We start from the raw sequence: 18,243 nt of genomic DNA on the forward strand, positions 1-18,243 counted from the left end.
GTTGGCCGTGAGCGTGAATCGAACTCGGGTCGCCCGTTTCGTAGTCCAGCACACTTACAGTTATATCTATGTGACCCTTTTTTGACAGTGCCATAAAGGGTCCCCTGTAGATATTGTACTGCTCTCTCAGCTGCCACGCCGGGACATCGATTGAGACCCGGCGTCCAGTTTTTTTGCCAATCGCCCCACCGGAGTCGCTCAACAACCTCCAACCAGAGGTCGCAACCGGGTACCCGATACCCGTACCCTACCCGATACCCGGCTACCCGTACCCGGCCGGGTACGGGTACAGGTACCCATTTGCGACCCTGGTGCGGCCGGGTACGGGTACATGTAGGCCGTGAGTCACTGGTGAGTAACCGTTTGTCACTCATTTCCCAACGTCTTGACTCTTCTCACAATTCAAGTTCCTAGAATCAACCCACCCGCGCCTACAACATGGCTTCATCCCAGAGGTCGCAATCGGGTACCCGTACCCTACCCGATACCCGGCCGGGTACGGGTAGCCGGGTAATCGGGTAGGGTACGGGTACCCGTTTGCGACCCTGGTGCGGCCGGGTACAAAAACGGGTAAGGAATCAAAACCCGCTTGCGACCTCTGCCTCCAACTCTCGGCACTCGCCGGAGCATTCAACGGCTCCTAAAATAAGATCTCCCCCCCTCCGGTCACATGAGCCGTGCGCCGCTGCCTCACGGTGCAAAACAATCGTGCCCCCTTGTGACCCGCGATCGACCGACGAAGGCAGAGTCGCGTTTGTGCTCAAAACCCAGCACTGTTGTTTTTGTTTACATGTTTGCATGCAACAGCGGCGGGGCAAAACAATCGGCTCTTTACACTGGTCGATGACGCGTCGAGTTGAAACTATCCCTGGAAAACCCACGAGCATGTGATGCCTTTATAAGGGGCCCGTTTGTACGGGGGCATAAGAGTGTGTATTCTTCTTCCCTTTATGAATCGGTGCGAATGTTTTAAGAGGCACAGATGTCCCCTTGTGCCCCCCCCACCCCCCAACTCGACAAGCCCCCAACTGCCGGGCGACACAATGAGGAGCATGTGACGGTACGGCGAACGGAGGGGACGGTGCCTGTCGGGGCTTTGCGGGAACAAAAGCTCCCAGCCTTGTCCAGACCACCACCTCAAAGTAACTGAACGAGTGTCCACGCTTTCCCGTAGACCACAAAATAACAAAGCTCTTTTTCACAGAGGGGAGTCTACGAGCGGGCGATCCCGGGTGGAAACCCAATTTCTCGAAGCGTGCACACGCGCCCTCATCCAGATTGCCCTCCGACTGGAAAAAAAAAGACGTTATTTAAAAACGGGCAATTTTTTTCTTCTTCTCCACCAATAAAAAAAACCGTTCCATTTCCTGGTAGCAATTACATTTGTCGTGAGCGAGATAAGCGATAAGCTGATACTGCAAAAAAGTACACGGCCGTTACTCTTTGGCAGTGTACAGCGCGCTTCTGACCGACTCCAGGGCTGAACGGCCCTATCTTCCGCGTAAAGTAAAAAAAACTGCGTTTACAAAGCGGTTTCCAAAAACACCAAACTGCGTAGGTTTTCGCGGTTGCGAGTTACTGAGCCGGATTCTGCGGTGGTGCCGTATGGCTTCTCCCACGGCCGTGCCACAGAGGTCGCAACCGGGTACCCGATACCCGTACCCTACCTGATACCCGGCTACCCGTATCCGGCCGGGTACGGGTACGGGTACCCGTTTGCAACCCTGGTGCGGCCGGGTACGGGTAGGCCGTTAGTCACTGGTGAGTAACCGTTTGTCACGCATTTCGGGTAGGGTACGGGTAGGGAACGGGTACCCGTACCCAGCTGGTACCCGTACCCAGCTGGTACCCGTACCCAGCTGGGTACGGGTACCAGCTGGGTACGGGTACCAATTTGCGACCCTGGTGCGGCCGGGTACGGGTGCGGGTAAGGAATCAAAACCCGTTTGCGACCTCTGCCGTGCCACGACGCCGTTCCGGAACGACGGCCCGGCGTTTTGTTGCTCGGCGGTGCCCGGCGCACATGTGGTAACTGTCAGCAGCGGCGGCGGCGGCGTGCCACGTGCGAGCCGGTCCCCTCTCACCGACGCACGCTGACCAGCGTGGCGAAGTATGGACAAACAAATCCCCACGGCCGACGTGGCGTGGAGGAGGTCTTCGTTCATCCAGCAGTAGATTGACAAACGGCTGTCAATTGTGATAATTATTACGGAATCTTATAATATACATTTTACTATTTGCAACTGTTGTTATTATACCGCTTTGTTTTTCCAGAAAAGTCTCAAGGGTCTTTTTCAAGAGGCTCCTGCTACATTGGGACAGTTGTCCGATTCGATTAATACCGCACCCTCTAGATTATAAGACACACTTAATTTTTCCAATTATTTAAAAGTACAAATTGGGAGTCCACGGAATGCCTGTACCACCCTCTCCCCGTCGCTCGCGCTTTGCGCCGGGCTCTTGTTTGACAAACAAAAACGATTACATGTATATAAAAAAAGAAATAGGAAAAAGCTCCCAGCACCACGTGGAGGGAAACGTCAAGACATCGTGCCCGAACAACCCGGCGGGAAAGCCACCAAAGCCACCGAAACGCGAGAGCCACGGAGTTTGTGAGACGGCGAATAAGGGCGCGGCGAGGGCCGCGCTGTGATGTCGCATCGCGCGCACGCGTCCTGATCTCCCGGGCTACGACGGGGTTTTGTTTGAAAATCAATTAAGGCTTCAATAAGAGCCATTACCCCCTATCGTTGTCGTTTAAGCCGAGCCGTATTTGCGCACGCAGCTGCGCAGCGGCGTCTGCACCAGTTCCCTGGGCCATCCCACCCACCCACCCACCCCCTCATCGTCAACCATCACTGGCCAGCGTGGCCACGATGGACGAGAAACCCACGTGGCATGGCGGGGCGGGGGAGAGGGAAGGGAGTCGGGGAGGGGGGGGGAAGGACTCCATCCATTTGCCGAAATTTATTTTATTTTTGTTCTAGAAGGGCTAACCACGTACAAAAAAAATCACGAACTGCGCGGCCTGTGTGTGTGTAAAGGTGCAGCCCTGAAAGTTCCTGCTCATGCCGCTGCTCGCGAGAGCGGCCTCCAATCAGAGGGCCGATCCAGAGAGCCCCTCTTTGAACCCGCAATCTTGGCCTACTCTTCCACGTTGCCCACACGTCGTGAAAGAGGTGGGTCCACCCCACGTTTTACCCCACCACCACAAGCGACCCGCCCATGAACTGTTTTGTACAAATTTCTCCCGCTATTTGGACAGATGTTGGCGGGTGGGGTGGAGGGGGGAAAAGTTTGCCCCATCGTTCCAACTGCCGTGCCGGGAGATGGAATCAAACTCGCAACCTCTGGAATGCAAATCCTGTAGCGTGCTGACCGTTACTCCGACCGGGGGCATCCTCGTCTGTGGCCTTGCCTTTTAAAGGAGAGCACTTTGGGCTACTTGTGAACGCGGCACAAAACGTTACGACACAAAAGCACTCCACACGCAGGGGGATGAACTGCAATCACGGGGGGCTCCAGTACATCAATGGATTGGCTCGCTCAGCTTGGTGCTTGGCATGCACGCGCTCGACTTCTCAAGGGGTTGTCTGTGGCGAAATATCTACCGATGTGTGCAACTTGTTCGTCTGCCAGATGACAAAAGACTTTGTTATCTAGAAAGAGCCTTAAGTTGAGAGTTCTCATCAGGGCCCCATGGTGGCTAACAGCACATTCTCCCAACTGTTGTTCACTCAAGGCTCAGTGGCCTCCCCATCTCTCTGCCACGAGAGATGGGCCGTTGCCCGAAACGTTGTCCGTGACCGTATTATCATTAGGATTACGACGGACTTTATTCTCACTGTCAATTTAATGGCAATGTTGGGGGTTCATCTTCTTGGTTCTTTCGGTAAAGTCACGTAGAAGGGAAGTAATAAAATAATCCAAATAAAACATAATAAAATAATTCTCACGACGTTTCGGCCACAACGCAAGCAGCCGTCCTCAGGTGGAGAACAGGTCTGTCGGGGAGACAGCGTCTGTCTACTTGACGGACCTGTTCTCCACCTTGACGGACCTGTTCTTCACCTGAGGACGGCTGCTTGCGTTGTGGCCGAAACGTCGTGATAATGATTTTATTATGTTTTATTTTTATTATTTTATTACTTCCCTTCTACGTGACTTTACCGAAAGAACCAAGAAGATGAATCCCTGCAGTCACGAAAGCTTTAAATCGAAATTTAATGTTGGGGGTCTTATAATCCTGGTGACGCCTCTCAATCGAGAGGACGCTTGTCCACAGCGATAGACGCGAGGACACGTCGCCGTCCCTCCGTTCAACACAACCTTCTGGAAGACATCTCTCCGCCATTCTCAGGCGGCGCGTTGGTAATCGCCTCCCGGAAGGCGGCTGTCCGTAGCAATTGGCGTGTTTCCCCCCAGATTAATAAAATACGTTGAAATTGCGAGCAGCAAAAAAAAGAAAGAATTCTGAGAACGCGTCCGACTTTTCCACATCGTCTAACAATCCGGAGAATGCGCCACTGCATGTGGAACATTTTCTCATCTTAAGGGGCAGCGTGACGGACAAACGTGTATTCGGCGTTTTGTTATCCACGCTTGCGCGCGCCCGCTGCCAACGCGGCGTCGCAAACGAACGGCGACTCGGAGTCGGGGGGGGGGGGCATGAGATTGGAGCGAGGCTCTCCCAGCTGGGCCCCCCCCTCCCTCCCCCGGCCCCCCACCGACCGCCCACCCCCCCCCGGCGCTGACGGTGACCTCGAAGAGGCGGCGTTTTGACGACCCTCCTAGCGGCGGGCCACCGGCAGCGGGCCCCCCGAGACGCGGGAGAAATTCCGTTGAGCACGTGGATTCTATCTAGAAGTGCGCGTATCGACGGGCGACCCATCCGTGGAGATCATTTACTAACACCCAGTAGCGGGCGACTGTCCTGATGGAATCGCACGATAAAAAATAACAACCCCTACCACACGCGCACACACGCGAGCGAGGAGTTGACCGGGTTTAAGAGAGGATTTTTAGCGTGTAGCCGATGTTCGGCGAGGAATGTCCGTGATGGCACAAAAGGAGCCGAACGGCATTTCCTCCTTGCATCACTTTCTGTTTCTGTGTTGCTATATAGGGATATGAGAAGAGCCGAGCGAAGAGAGAGAGAGGGGGTGAAAGAAAAAAACACACGGGCTCCTTAAGATTCCTGAGATTCGGAGGAAATGCCTCGGGCTTAAAGAGCGTTGCACAAAGGCAGCGGTGAGACGCGGCGATTGTTATGCTGACGTTTGGCACAAACCGCGCACGAGGAGTGACTTGCCAATGCATTATGGGTGTGTCGGCCGGCAGGGGAGTCAAGACGCATTGATGACTATCGATTAGCGTCGATCGTTGAGCTTCAGCGATGCCGCCGTGGTTGTAATGGTCAGCACGCCGCACTTGCAACCACACAGGTCACCGGTTCAGCGGTTGAAACAATTGGACACGTTTCTTAAACCCACCAATCTCCCTTCAACCACCCCCCCCCAACTTGTCCACCCAGGGCTAGTTTGTTGATCACCATCTTCCTCTTTCGTACGGCTGCTCTTGTAGATGCAGAGCAATGATTACAATTTCAAGAATGTATCGCTGACCGACAGGTCGTGTGTGGTTGAGCAAAGTGTGGGTAAGTACAACCTCTTCCAAGATGTGTGGCCAGCGTGGAAGAGTAGGCCAAAACATCCTCTAGAGGAGGTCAATAGAGCTCCTACTAGTGGAGGCCTTTCTGCCAGCAGTGGCACGAGCAGGCGGTTGTCGGTTCCGCGCGTTTTCCTTCCAGCACGCGTCGATCGGTACGCGAGAGTAAACTGTCGTTCAGATGTTTGTAAACGCTGCACGTGTAAGGCGTCGCAAAATCCGCAGCCACTGAAGATGCCAACATTCGCCGGAATGTAAAAATAAGAAAAAAAACCACCCCACATCTTATTCGTTCATCGAATTGCGATTTGACAATCCGTTGCGTCTTTGGCGGTGAGCATTAGTCGTTGAAATCTCGATCTCCCCGCGTTGATTCCCTTCCGGTTATTTTTCCGGCAGCGACTCAGGGGCCCAGCGGGGGCAGCGCCGGGAGCGCAGAGGTACCGCGGTTCGAATACAGCGGCCGAACCTCGTGCCCGACGTTTCGCTCCACGCGCTGGAGCCTTTTCCCTGCGGACCGAATTCAGTTCGCGCCCAAGGAGCGCACAGCACGTCGAGCAAAACATCGGACACTGTGCCGGTAGCTAGGCAGTTGCTGTTATTATATCGGCATGTGAATCTCAGAAAAGTCAAAGTAGCTTCCCCTGAAACTAATGTGGGGTAGGGCCCTCCTTCTTCTGCCTACAGCTCTGAGCCAGTGGTGGAAATTCCACTATCCCATGGCGGGGCTGGGTCTATCCAGGGAGCAACCGCTGCTGACTTCCAGAACCAATAAGTGACGCTCATTTCATCGATCCTGGATAAAGAAAGTCAGGGCAATTTAACTCGCGACTTTCAAATTTGTTAACCAAGCGGGTTACGTATCAAAGCGATCTAATTTTAGAACACCTCAGATTAAAAAAAGGGTCTAAAAATGACGCCGCTCATGACTCAGCACGATGCGGGCTTTCACACGTGGCCGTGCCCGCATCTTGTCTTTTGGTGATGACATTGCCGGAGCTTTGGTGGTCCTGCGCTGCCGAATGGCGGCGTAGTGGCCTGCGTGAGCGTTCCAAAGCCTCCCTCCCGCCTAAGAAGTTAATTCGGCGCAAAAAAAACCCAAAGGGGATTTGCCCACTTTACAAAATTGTGCTCACCGCAGCTGTCCTACTTTCGCGTGCCCTGCTGGTGGACCGCTCGCCTGAAAGCCAGGTGTTTAATGGGCGTGAAGACGTGAGGACACGCAGACAATTATGTTACTTCACAGGTTTGATATTTAGGTCGTCAGGGTGTTGCAAACCGTTTCATTCTCCACATCGAAGCAATCTCACGCCTCCGTGTGCGTACATGTCTTCAATAGGTGCTCGCGAACAGCACTTGCCCCAAAATTTATGATAAGGCTACACGGGAGACCTCTGTTTTGTGTGCAAGTATGTTTGTTTCCCAGGGAAGCGGTAATTTAGTGGTTAGCCGCACTGCACCATGAACCCGGCGTCCCGAGTTCGATTCCCGCTCACGGCCAACATCGGTGACGAATATATGAACAGGTCCCGGGCCTCCCCTAGGTCGACTCAGCCTTAAATGGGTACCTGGTGCAGTGTGGTAATACAACGGCACTGGCCACACCACCCCCTCGTGTGCCGTTCTATTCTTCACAGCTGCTCGCTCACAGCACTTGCCCCAGAAGTCTGGTAATGCTATGGGGGCGGGGGGGGGTATTATGTGTACATATGCCAAGTAAAGTATGTGTGCATAGGGTGCGCGGTGGCGGAGTGGTTTACGCTCCCCATTACATTTTTAGATATCAGTGACTCAGGTTTAGGTTATGTGGTTGTGAAAATATCAGTGGCATTAGAAGCTGTCCTGGAATTCCCTTGGTTAAACCCAGCCCTGAATGAGTGTGCAAACATCAGCACGGGGGAGACAAAGGTGGGTGGGTAACATCATCTTCTTGTGTGCCATAACCAGCGTTAATACACGCTGGCAGCACTTGTCCCAACGTTCGTGGAGGCTGACTGGGCAAACCTTTCGTATGAAGTTATGTTTGTTTATACAGAGCAATTGCTAACATGGGGAGAGGAAGAGATACTTTCAGCAGCACCTGTTGTAACACTGCTCCTACACACAAAACATAACGGCACATTATTTACAATCCCTTGTCAATTTACTGCTGGATGAAAGCCTTTCCCGTGCTGTTTTGGCTTATATAGCGGTTGTTTGAACATACTTCACCACGCTGGTCAGTGCGCATTGGTGAAAAGGGGGGTGGGGAGGGGGCAGGAACGATTGAAATGTCACTCGCCACTGACGTTACAGCCGTGGCCGGGAATCATTCTCAGGTGGTCGAACTCGCAGCTCGGCGTGCTAAGCGCTGCGCCACCGCTCCAGCTCACTCGCCAAGTGGCACATTCAATGGCAGCAACGGTAGACTCAAAGGTAGATAAAACGTATAGGGCAAAAGCGAAGAAGAAAATGCGGAGAGGTGATAAATAGATCGGCGGAGGTTAGCAATTAAATCACGTTCGGTGAGAGAGGTGAGCCCTGGCCAAGTGGGGCACTGCGCAAAACCGCCCGCCCACCCACGCACCTCCGGACCCGCTCGGTCTACGCGGGAAATGAATGGAAATTCCGCGCACGTTGTCGGCGCGTTACTTTTTCGCGTGGTGCCACCCTCCGGGCCAGTTGAGGGCCACGTCGCAGGAGCCGTCCATCAGAGAGCCGGCGGCTGCCAGCGTCCCTCCCGCCACGGATGCCGCGCACTCGAACACGCCCTCCGTGGTGGGGCAGTCGTAGCCTGCGGTACCGCACACACGCACCGCACAATGTATCCACCGCACACACGCACCGCACACAGACACAACATACCCACCACACACTTGCAACTTACCGCACACACGCACCGCACAATGTATCCACCGCTCACACGCACCGCACACAGACACAACATACCCACCACACACTTGCACCGTACCGCACACACGCACCGCACCATATATCCACCGCACACACGAACCGCACATGCGCACCGCATGTTTCCAATGCACACACACACTGCGCATAGACAGAACGTATCCACCGCACACACGCACCGCACACGCACACACATCTTGCACCTTACCGCACACACGCACCGTTACGCACCGCACACACGCACAATGTATCCACCGCAGACATGTATCACACAAGCGCGCCGCACTCATGCACGGGGCCGCGTTTAGAGATGACCCCTTCAGAGACTTCTGACTGATCAGCGTTGAAGAGGAGGCCAAAATACCTTCCTCCGTAAAGGCTCTCTCGTGATTCCTCGAGTGGAGGGCCCTTCCACCAACAGTGGCACGAGCAGGAAATTGCAGGGCTGCACCTTAATAATATATTCTTTGCATGCAGATGGCAGCAATTCGTCCACCGCCGCCAGAGGAGTGAACACCGCTCGTAGTGGTGGATCAAGGGCAGGGCGACGGGGGCAATGTCCCCCCGCTCCCCCCCTCTCCCTGCCCTTGAGACCCAGAATTTTGTTATTTTATTGATATGTTCGTGGCCTCTGTTTAAAACGCTGGAAATCTCAGCACTACGCATCCCCCCACCGCTCTGGCCCCTCCCCCCCGTCCAACTCGATCTGCTGTCGAGTATTAATTCGTGAATAATGGACGACGACAACACTTGCCGTGGACACCCTGTGCCACGGCTAATACGGTACATTGCGGCTTCTGGGTCAAGCTGCCACCTCTGAGAAACAAACCCGAGACGTGTGATGGGATAAGATGATCTCACAGTAGCGAGGGAGGGGAGAACCGCACGGAAGTGCATCGTCTTGGGTGGCGTACGATTATTATAATAACACTGGTCAACACACTTTTTCTGGCATAAGGTATTCCAACGGTCTTAAGGTAATTTTGGGGTGCTGATTCAAAATCTGGCATCAGTTTTTTTTCTATCACATCAGGTTTATGAGAAATCAAATATTGCATTTTCAATAAAAACTGCAGAAGAAAAATATTAAATAAATGTGGATATCTACATAAAATGATATTATAAACACACTATCCTAAAAATACAGCACCATATTTTAACACTAAAGCAGTCACTGACTCGCAACAACTTGCAATCATAAGTGAAAGAGTTAATTTCGGGTAAAATCAATGAAAATGGGGTATGCCGATAGCATAAAAATGAGATGTGATAGAGCAAATATGAGATCAGATTTGGAATCAGCACCCTGAAATTAGTCTAAAACAGCTGCAAAAGTCCAGGCCAGAATTTTTTTTTTTGTTGACCAGTGTTATTATTACAATTATTATTGATATTACTATTCTGCAACTGACAAGTAAACCAGGAGTGTTCACGCCCCGGAAAGACGAGGCAGATTTTCCCCAGGCAGCAGGCTGCTTCCTGCTGATCCAAGAGGATGATCCTGGGAAAACCGGGACGGGTGGCAACCTCGCTGCTGAGAGTCGGCACCGGTGTACGTATGCATGCAAGACGTGCCTGACTCGTCGCTCCCTCGGTCACACACTGACAAACAATCCGAACGAGACAAACTGCTCAACAACGCAAGGGTGGCACCAGAACCCCCACCCCCCCCCACTTGTGCCCCCTCCACCCCCAACCCCCCATCGCCCCCCCCCTCTTGTGCCCCCCACTCCTTCCTGTGAGCAACCACCCCCCCCGCCCCCTCCGTGCCTCCGCCAAACAACAGCAAAACACGGAAGCCCTCTCGACTTCAAACGTCCATGGAAACACTCGCTCGCGCGTCATTAATTAATTTTTGTTGCTGAATTATTGATTTTGTTTTCAGGGCCACGCAGCGCACGCCAACCCATCGGCGCCGTGCGGGTGCTGTTCAATCCAACGAGCCGGCGACGAATCTGAACTCGACCCTCCGTTTGGGTAGCTCGCACGAAGCGCGCGCGCGCGCACGCTCGCTCGCTCGCCTTCGGCGGAAAGGGGGAGATCGTTGGCCCGGCTGCGTGGGGAATTGCTCGAAGCGAAAAAAAACAGAACGTGTCGGTTATTTAATCAGATGTGATTTTAGCCAAGGGAACCCTCCCTCCTCAAATGCGGTGAAACATTTGTGCTGCATTTTACACGCGAAATTTCGTGTCGGCAGCCTCCTACCTATAAATGTCTATCCCTGCTCTGGCCCAGTGCGCCTGGCCAAGCAGTGATTTTGCACCACGAGGTTGCCACACTGTGTGGTGGGCTGTAGGCCCAAAGTAGCCAAGCAAGGGCTTAGGGTCCCCAAACAGCTCAAGGGGGCCTGGGACTCATGCAAGAAATAGGGGCGTGTCAAATATCTGCTCCAATTCAAATCTGAATAAAACATAACCCAATTCGCATAAATAACGTCATTAACATATCTCTATAATAGAGTTTTTTTTGGGTTAGATCACGTAAATATATAAATGTGTCGTTAAAACCCGCCACCACCCGACACAGCCAACTAGTAAGGGTTGTCACGTAAACAGAAAATGCCAGTTCGTCACTCGTACAGCGCACACTATCTCGTCTGCATCTCGTCTCTATTTTTGTCCACATTTTGTCTCATCTCGCGAGGTACACCTCCATCGCTTCCCTATACTTCTGCTGCCATCTCGCTGTGCATTTAGTGAGATGGAATGAGAGAAGGGGAGTCTTCAAAAACAACTCTTGCTGTGGGCCCTGAATAGACCACAAGCACCACCACAACCACCACTGGCCACCGTGAACGGACGACGTCCTACTACGGACAACACCGTGCGTGTTGAGGCCTGCCGCAATGCCAACAACTTAACGCCGTCTACAGGCCAGGATTAACCCACAGGCTAATAAAGGCTCAGGCCCTCATTTCGCAAGGCCCACCTTGAGGCCCTCCGTTACACGTTGTTGGTAACAGCTGAGCGACGGTAGCGCGGCCATCGGGAACATTTTTCGTGTTTGGATTACGATGAAATCATTCGTGACTATGCCACAGCGGCTAAAGCTAGGAGAAAAAAAACCGAATGTTTGTTTGAAGAAATTAGTGTAGTGAGTGATTTACGTTTGATGACTTTGCCTTGAGTCAAATACACATGTTAATGTTACATAAGTAAATAAACACGTTTGATGACTTCATCATTTTACTGTTGTTGCAATTATATGTAAGAAGGCATGCTTAAGCCCATCCCTCCTATTACCATGAAGCACCTCATAACCGCAATCCAGCCCTGGCCATCCACCACGGTGGTGGACACGAAGCAGCCACTCCATCTTCATGGCACAAACCAAACCAAACTTTTAAAAAACAAGCAAAAAAATCTATGTTTTATTTTACCAGGAAAGGCCCACTAAGCTATACAGCTCTATTTCAGAAGTGATTTGGCCACAAACGATAGCTCAACGAAGTGGTTTCTCGCGTGGAAATTTATAGCCGCCAAATACTCTAAATGCATGTTTATAAATGTGCAGAGAAAAAAACGGAGGAGCCGGAGAAAAACCCGCGCCACATGGCGCCACCATACGGCGCCACCACACTCACTGTGCGCACCTCATCCAGCAGTAGATTGATCATGGCTGCTGCTGATGGTGATGCGTGGGTTTGCGTGCGCACAAGTGGCACGCCGCTACGGACGGAATTGGTGCCGCCATGGAAATGCCGGTGTCCATCTGCTGTGTTCATTTCAACGTCTGTGCATATCCGTCTCCGCGAACTATCTGTTGATCTATATCAATCTATACAAGATGAGATGATTTTCTTTCAACCTCTGCGTTTCTCCTGCCGATCGGCGCTTCCAAAACAAAACAAAAAACATCGCGGCGGCGGCGGCGGCTCACCTGGGACATTTGTTTCTGCGCGTCACGCCGGCTGGGAAGCACGGGCACTGGAGGGTTAATTTTCTTAGCGCGCGACCACCCCCCCCCCCGCCGTGTTGATTCTGGGAACATTACTTATTCATCGCCAGTGGTTAATGTGTCAATGGCATTGGCACAGAGTGCTCCCTGCTACTCTCCTGTGAGCAGTGTCCCCGGATCGCTATCGGCCCGCAGACGACGAACAAACCACCCACTCTCTGGTAATTGGGCTCAAGGCGAGAGGGGGAGTGCTGGGGGAGAGCTGGGCGGGAGAGCTGGGGTGGGGGGGGGAGCTGGGGGGGGGTGCTGGGGGGGAGAGCTGGGAGGGAGAGCTGGGGTGGGGGGAAGAGCTGGGGGGGGGAGCTGGGGGGAGAGCTGGGCGGGAGAGCTGGGGTGGGGGGGGGGAGCTGGGGGGGGTGCTGGGGGGGAGAGCTGGGCGGGAGAGCTGGGGTGGGGGGAAGAGCTGGGGGGGGGGAGCTGGGGGGGAGAGCTGGGGGGGAGAGCTGGGGTGGGGGGAAGAGCTGGGGGGGGGGAGCTGCGGGGGAGAGCTGGGCGGGAGAGCTGGGTTGGGGGGAAGAGCTGTGGGGGGGGAGCTGGGGGAGAGCTGGGGGGGAGAGCTGGGAGGGGGGGGGGAGCTGGGGGGGGCTGGGGGGGAGAGCTGGGCAGGAGAGCTGGGGTGGGGGGAAGAGCTGGGGGGGGGGAGCTGGGAGGGGGGAGGAGCTGGGGGAGAGAGCTGGGGGGGGGAGCTGGGAGGGGGGGGGCTGGGGGGAGAGGAGCTGGGGGGGAGAGCTGGGCGGGAGAGCTGGGGTGGGGGAGCTGGGAGGGGGGGGAGCTGGGGGGGGGGGCTGGGGGGGAGAGCTGGGAGGGGGGGGGGCTGGGGGGGGGGGGATCTGGGCGGGAGAGCTGGGGTGGGGGGGGGGAGCTGGGGGGGGGGGGAGTTGGGGGGGAAAGAGCTGGGGTGGGGGGGGAGAGCTGGGGGGGCAGTGCTGGGGGGGAGCTGGAGGGGAGAGCTGGGGGGAGAGCTGGGGGGAGAGCTGGGGGGGGAGTGCTGGGGGAAGAGCTGGGGGGGGAGTGCTGGGGGGGAGAGCTGGGGGGGAGTGCTGGGGGAAGAGCTGGGGGGGAGAGCTGGGAGGGGGGGGGGAGCTGGGGGGGGGGGAGCTGGGGGAGGGGGGAGCTGGGGGGGAGAGCTGGGGGGGAGAGCTGGGGGGGGGGAGCTGGGGGGGGGGAGCTGGGGGGGAGAGCCGAGAGGGAGAGCCGGTGGGGGGGGGGGGAGAGCTGTGCGGCCTTAAAATAAAAATATAACAGGCGACGTTTCTGGCAATAGCCCTTCTTCATGGCACGTAAATGGAGACACCAGAGAGAACAATTTTAGCCGCGTTGCTACGGACATTCCTGCGTTCAACATTGTGCGGTAGAAAAAAAAACCTCCTTAAAAATGTGGTGACACAAGTCAATAGCTATGCGGTCTGTGCCCGCAGCGGAGTGCAAGCGCGACCCCTGGTGGCTCATGGACCTCTCCGTTGAACGCGAACCCAGGCCCTGCTGGGACGAAAAAAAATGTGAGGTATTGGAGTGGGTCCTCATCATCACAAAGGGACAAGAGGCATATTTTGGGCGAATAGCAAACAGGAGAGAGGTGATTTAAAAAATGGTGGGGGTGGGGGGAGTGTGGTTAAAAGGAGAATACGACTGGCTGACACAAGCAGTAGTTTCAAGTGAAAGTCAAGATCTACGACCGGCTGACATGAGCCAGTGGTTTTCAATTGAAAGCCAACAGATCAAGAGATCGAGACGTCATCGTTGCCAGAGCAGCTAATGCCACCGCTCCCCGGCAACGCTTTGTGCCAAGCACTCGCGACATCTCAAGTTACGCCGTCGCGCTGGGCTATCGGTGAAGTGATCCCGTTTGTCACCCTACACGACCATCGGTTCGAGAACGCACAAATAATAAAAAAAGCCTCGACCCTGCTCACATGCGTGCCGCTGGCCGGGAGATGATGGGGCTGGGCTTGGTGATGTCATCGGTGCGATTTGGGGTCACGGGTCATTTTTAAAGGGAACCACACACAAAAACGAAAGGAGTCGATTACAATATTTCATCTTCTTGGTTCTTTCGGTAAAGTCACGTAGAAGGGAAATAATAAAATAATAAAAATAAACCTAATAAAATAATATTAATTTATATATTATAAAATAATATTATATTTCGATTTAAAGCTTTCGTGACTGCAGGGATTCATCTTCTTGGTTCTTTCGGTAAAGTCACGTAGAAGGGAAGTAATAAAATAATAAAAATAAAACATAATAAAACAATTCTCACGACGTTTCGGCCACAACGCAAGCAGCCGTCCTCAGGCGAAGAATGAGAACATTATCAAGCTAGGAGCTTATGTAGGTGTAGCGAGGAGGAGCGCCTTAACAAAAGAATGTGCATATGAAGAGGAATTTAGCATACCAATGGGCAATGAGTAGGAGGTGGGCGGAGGGGTTTCAAAGTCCCATTATGCCCATGCATTATGCAGGATCAACAGCACCACGGGGGGGCGCAAGGAACAGCGTTAATAAAGGAAAGGAATGTTAATGATATGTAGCTGCATTTACCCAACAACCACGTAGAAAACCAAAGTAAAAACTACATAAAAAACTAAAATATAAACTGATACTTACTATACTCTACAATAAGCTGAGTTACTAACAACAAATAATAACTTACAATTCTACGTCGTAAGAAGTATATAATATACTTCCATCTAAACTTTATTCTCTTAGCATATACAGTACTATATACTGCCATAGATAAACCCAACATTAAATTATATACTGTATTGCTGTAAACCACCCTATACGTTATACATTTTAATATAACACTATGTATTATTCAACTCACCCTAATGTGTATCGAAATGGTTTATTACGTCCTTCCAATGATTGCTAAGCCTGAATCCATCTTCTCGGTTAAAATTGTCTCTGTGTTTGTATATGTGGATCGCCTCATGAACGAATCTCTCATGATAGCCAGATGGCTTGCAGAGAACCTCCGTCCTGGAGAAGTCAATGTCATGTGAGCCCACTGAGTTGTAACAGTGGTCTGCCACGGCTGAGGTGTTTGTCCTACCGTGTTTTAGATCAGCTTTATGTTCACGAATGCGGTCTGAGACGTGTCGTTTGGTTTCCCCAACCAAACGACACGTCTCAGACCGCATTCGTGAACATAAAGCTGATCTAAAACACGGTAGGACAAACACCTCAGCCGTGGCAGACCACTGTTACAACTCAGTGGGCTCACATGACATTGACTTCTCCAGGACGGAGGTTCTCTGCAAGCCATCTGGCTATCATGAGAGATTCGTTCATGAGGCGATCCACATATACAAACACAGAGACAATTTTAACCGAGAAGATGGATTCAGGCTTAGCAATCATTGGAAGGACGTAATAAACCATTTCGATACACATTAGGGTGAGTTGAATAATACATAGTGTTATATTAAAATGTATAACGTATAGGGTGGTTTACAGCAATACAGTATATAATTTAATGTTGGGTTTATCTATGGCAGTATATAGTACTGTATATGCTAAGAGAATAAAGTTTAGATGGAAGTATATTATATACTTCTTACGACGTAGAATTGTAAGTTATTATTTGTTGTTAGTAACTCAGCTTATTGTAGAGTATAGTAAGTATCAGTTTATATTTTAGTTTTTTATGTAGTTTTTACTTTGGTTTTCTACGTGGTTGTTGGGTAAATGCAGCTACATATCATTAACATTCCTTTCCTTTATTAACGCTGTTCCTTGCGCCCCCCCGTGGTGCTGTTGATCCTGCATAATGCATGGGCATAATGGGACTTTGAAACCCCTCCGCCCACCTCCTACTCATTGCCCATTGGTATGCTAAATTCCTCTTCATATGCACATTCTTTTGTTAAGGCGCTCCTCCTCGCTACACCTACATAAGCTCCTAGCTTGATAATGTTCTCATTCTTCGCCTGAGGACGGCTGCTTGCGTTGTGGCCGAAACGTCGTGAGAATTGTTTTATTATGTTTTATTTTTATTATTTTATTACTTCCCTTCTACGTGACTTTACCGAAAGAACCAAGAAGATAATATTATATTATAATATTATTTAATGGTTTATTTTTATTATTTTATTATTTCCCTTCTACGTGACTTTAATTATTATTATATTATTTTATATATTATAAAATAATATAATATTATAATAATATTATTTTATTATTTTATTATGTTTTATTTTTATTCTTTTATTATTTCCCTTCTACGTGACTTTACCGAAAGAACCATGAAGATGAATCCCTGCAGTCACGAAAGCTTTAAATCGAAATACAATATCTCAGTCGACTAATCAACTGAATGGGATACTCGTCCTGCCTTTGGCTGCAACGCAAGGAGGATTGCTGGTACGCAGACGCAGTTGCCTTCTCGCTAACAATCTCAACGCTCCTCATGCCCAAAGCTGCTGCGGTTGGCAAGCTGCCCGGCCTGCGCAAACTAAACACGTGGGTTAGCCAGGTTCCAGGGAATGTTTAGCATGCAGGCTTTCGCGACCAATATCATCCGTAAGAGGTAAAAAAAACTAAAACTCTATCCAGGGACTGTTTCAGAATCTTTAACCAGTCTCACTCTCACTCGGCGGCGTGTCTCCCCTACTTGGGATCTTTGGCCATTCGAATCTCAATCTCTTGACCGGCTGATGTATGAAGATCGAGGGAGCGACCAAGAAAAGTCATCAGCCGTGGTTAATCAGCTGCTGGATGAAGGTCTCGCCAAGCCGTTACGGTCCTTCGTATTTCCGCAATCTAACGATCCACCCGGCAAGCTGCGCAGAAGGAGCTCGTTTCGTCGCTCCATCTCCTCTGTGGACAGCCTCTCAATGGACACGTCCCATCGCTTGGCTGCCACTCCTTCCTTAGCCTCGACCACGTAAATGATGTCCGTAAGCAAGTAACGTCGGCCACAACGCGCAGACCAGGTCTGTCGGGGAGACAGACGCTGTCTCCCCAAGAGACCTGGTCTTTACCTGAGGACGGCTGCTTGCGTTGTGACCGAAACGTCGTGAGAATTATTTTATTATGTTTTATTTTTATTGTTTTATTGTTTCCCTTCTGCGTGACTTTACCGAAAGTCACGAAAGCTTTAAATCGAAAAAAGTTACGTCAATCAAATTTGCAGCTTCCCGTGTCCTGTTTTTGGTTCGGATGAATTTGCATCTAATTTTTTCCCCTCGCAGAAAATTCATTTTCCGCACGCCGTATATTTTTTCGACCCAAGGTATCTCCCTGGGAAAGGAGACTTCTGCTCTCAGCGAGCTGTAAGCCGGTTTTAAACGCGGGCTATCTCCCTCTGACCCTGCGTGTGCCGAGCGTGGCCGCTGCAGCGTGCGATTTTATCTTGGCAACAACGAAAATGGTGCAGTGAGCCAGGGAGCCAAGTAATCGCACCTAACAGCCGGTTACAGTCGCCCGCACTGCGAGGAATTATCCTCTAATTACGACGAAAGTCAAGGACGAAGCGTCTCCGTGCTTGCGCGAGCGTGGCGCACTGCGCACCTCGGGATTGCCACAACGCGCAAGGAAAATGTGCCACTGGCTCACAAACAGCAGGAAGGGCATGGACTCCCATCGTCCCTCGCGTGCATGTCATGTGACCGCCTTGCCTAAGCCACCAGCTCCGAAAAGGGCTGAACCTGCGGCCGGATTGTCGTCTGTTGGCGGCCGTGTTACGGGCGTCGACTCAAAGCGTTGAAAATGCGGCCATCCCAACAG

General features: G+C 51.9%; 1 protein-coding gene across 2 annotated transcripts in view; it reads right to left on the bottom strand.

Annotated features, from left to right (window-relative positions):
* The window catches only part of HDAC8 (histone deacetylase 8), a 187,816-nt gene that overhangs the window by 155,987 nt on the left and 13,586 nt on the right, over positions 1-18,243 (bottom strand). For both annotated transcript variants that reach the window (XM_078878243.1, XM_078878244.1), the window contains exon 4: positions 8,299-8,440. In XM_078878243.1, coding sequence (XP_078734369.1) covers positions 8,299-8,440 — 142 coding nt within the window. The remainder of the gene's footprint in view (positions 1-8,298; positions 8,441-18,243) is intronic.

Source organism: Lampetra fluviatilis, chromosome 50 (genome assembly GCF_964198595.1).
Source record: "Lampetra fluviatilis chromosome 50, kcLamFluv1.1, whole genome shotgun sequence".
NCBI classification, from domain to species: domain Eukaryota; kingdom Metazoa; phylum Chordata; class Hyperoartia; order Petromyzontiformes; family Petromyzontidae; genus Lampetra; species Lampetra fluviatilis.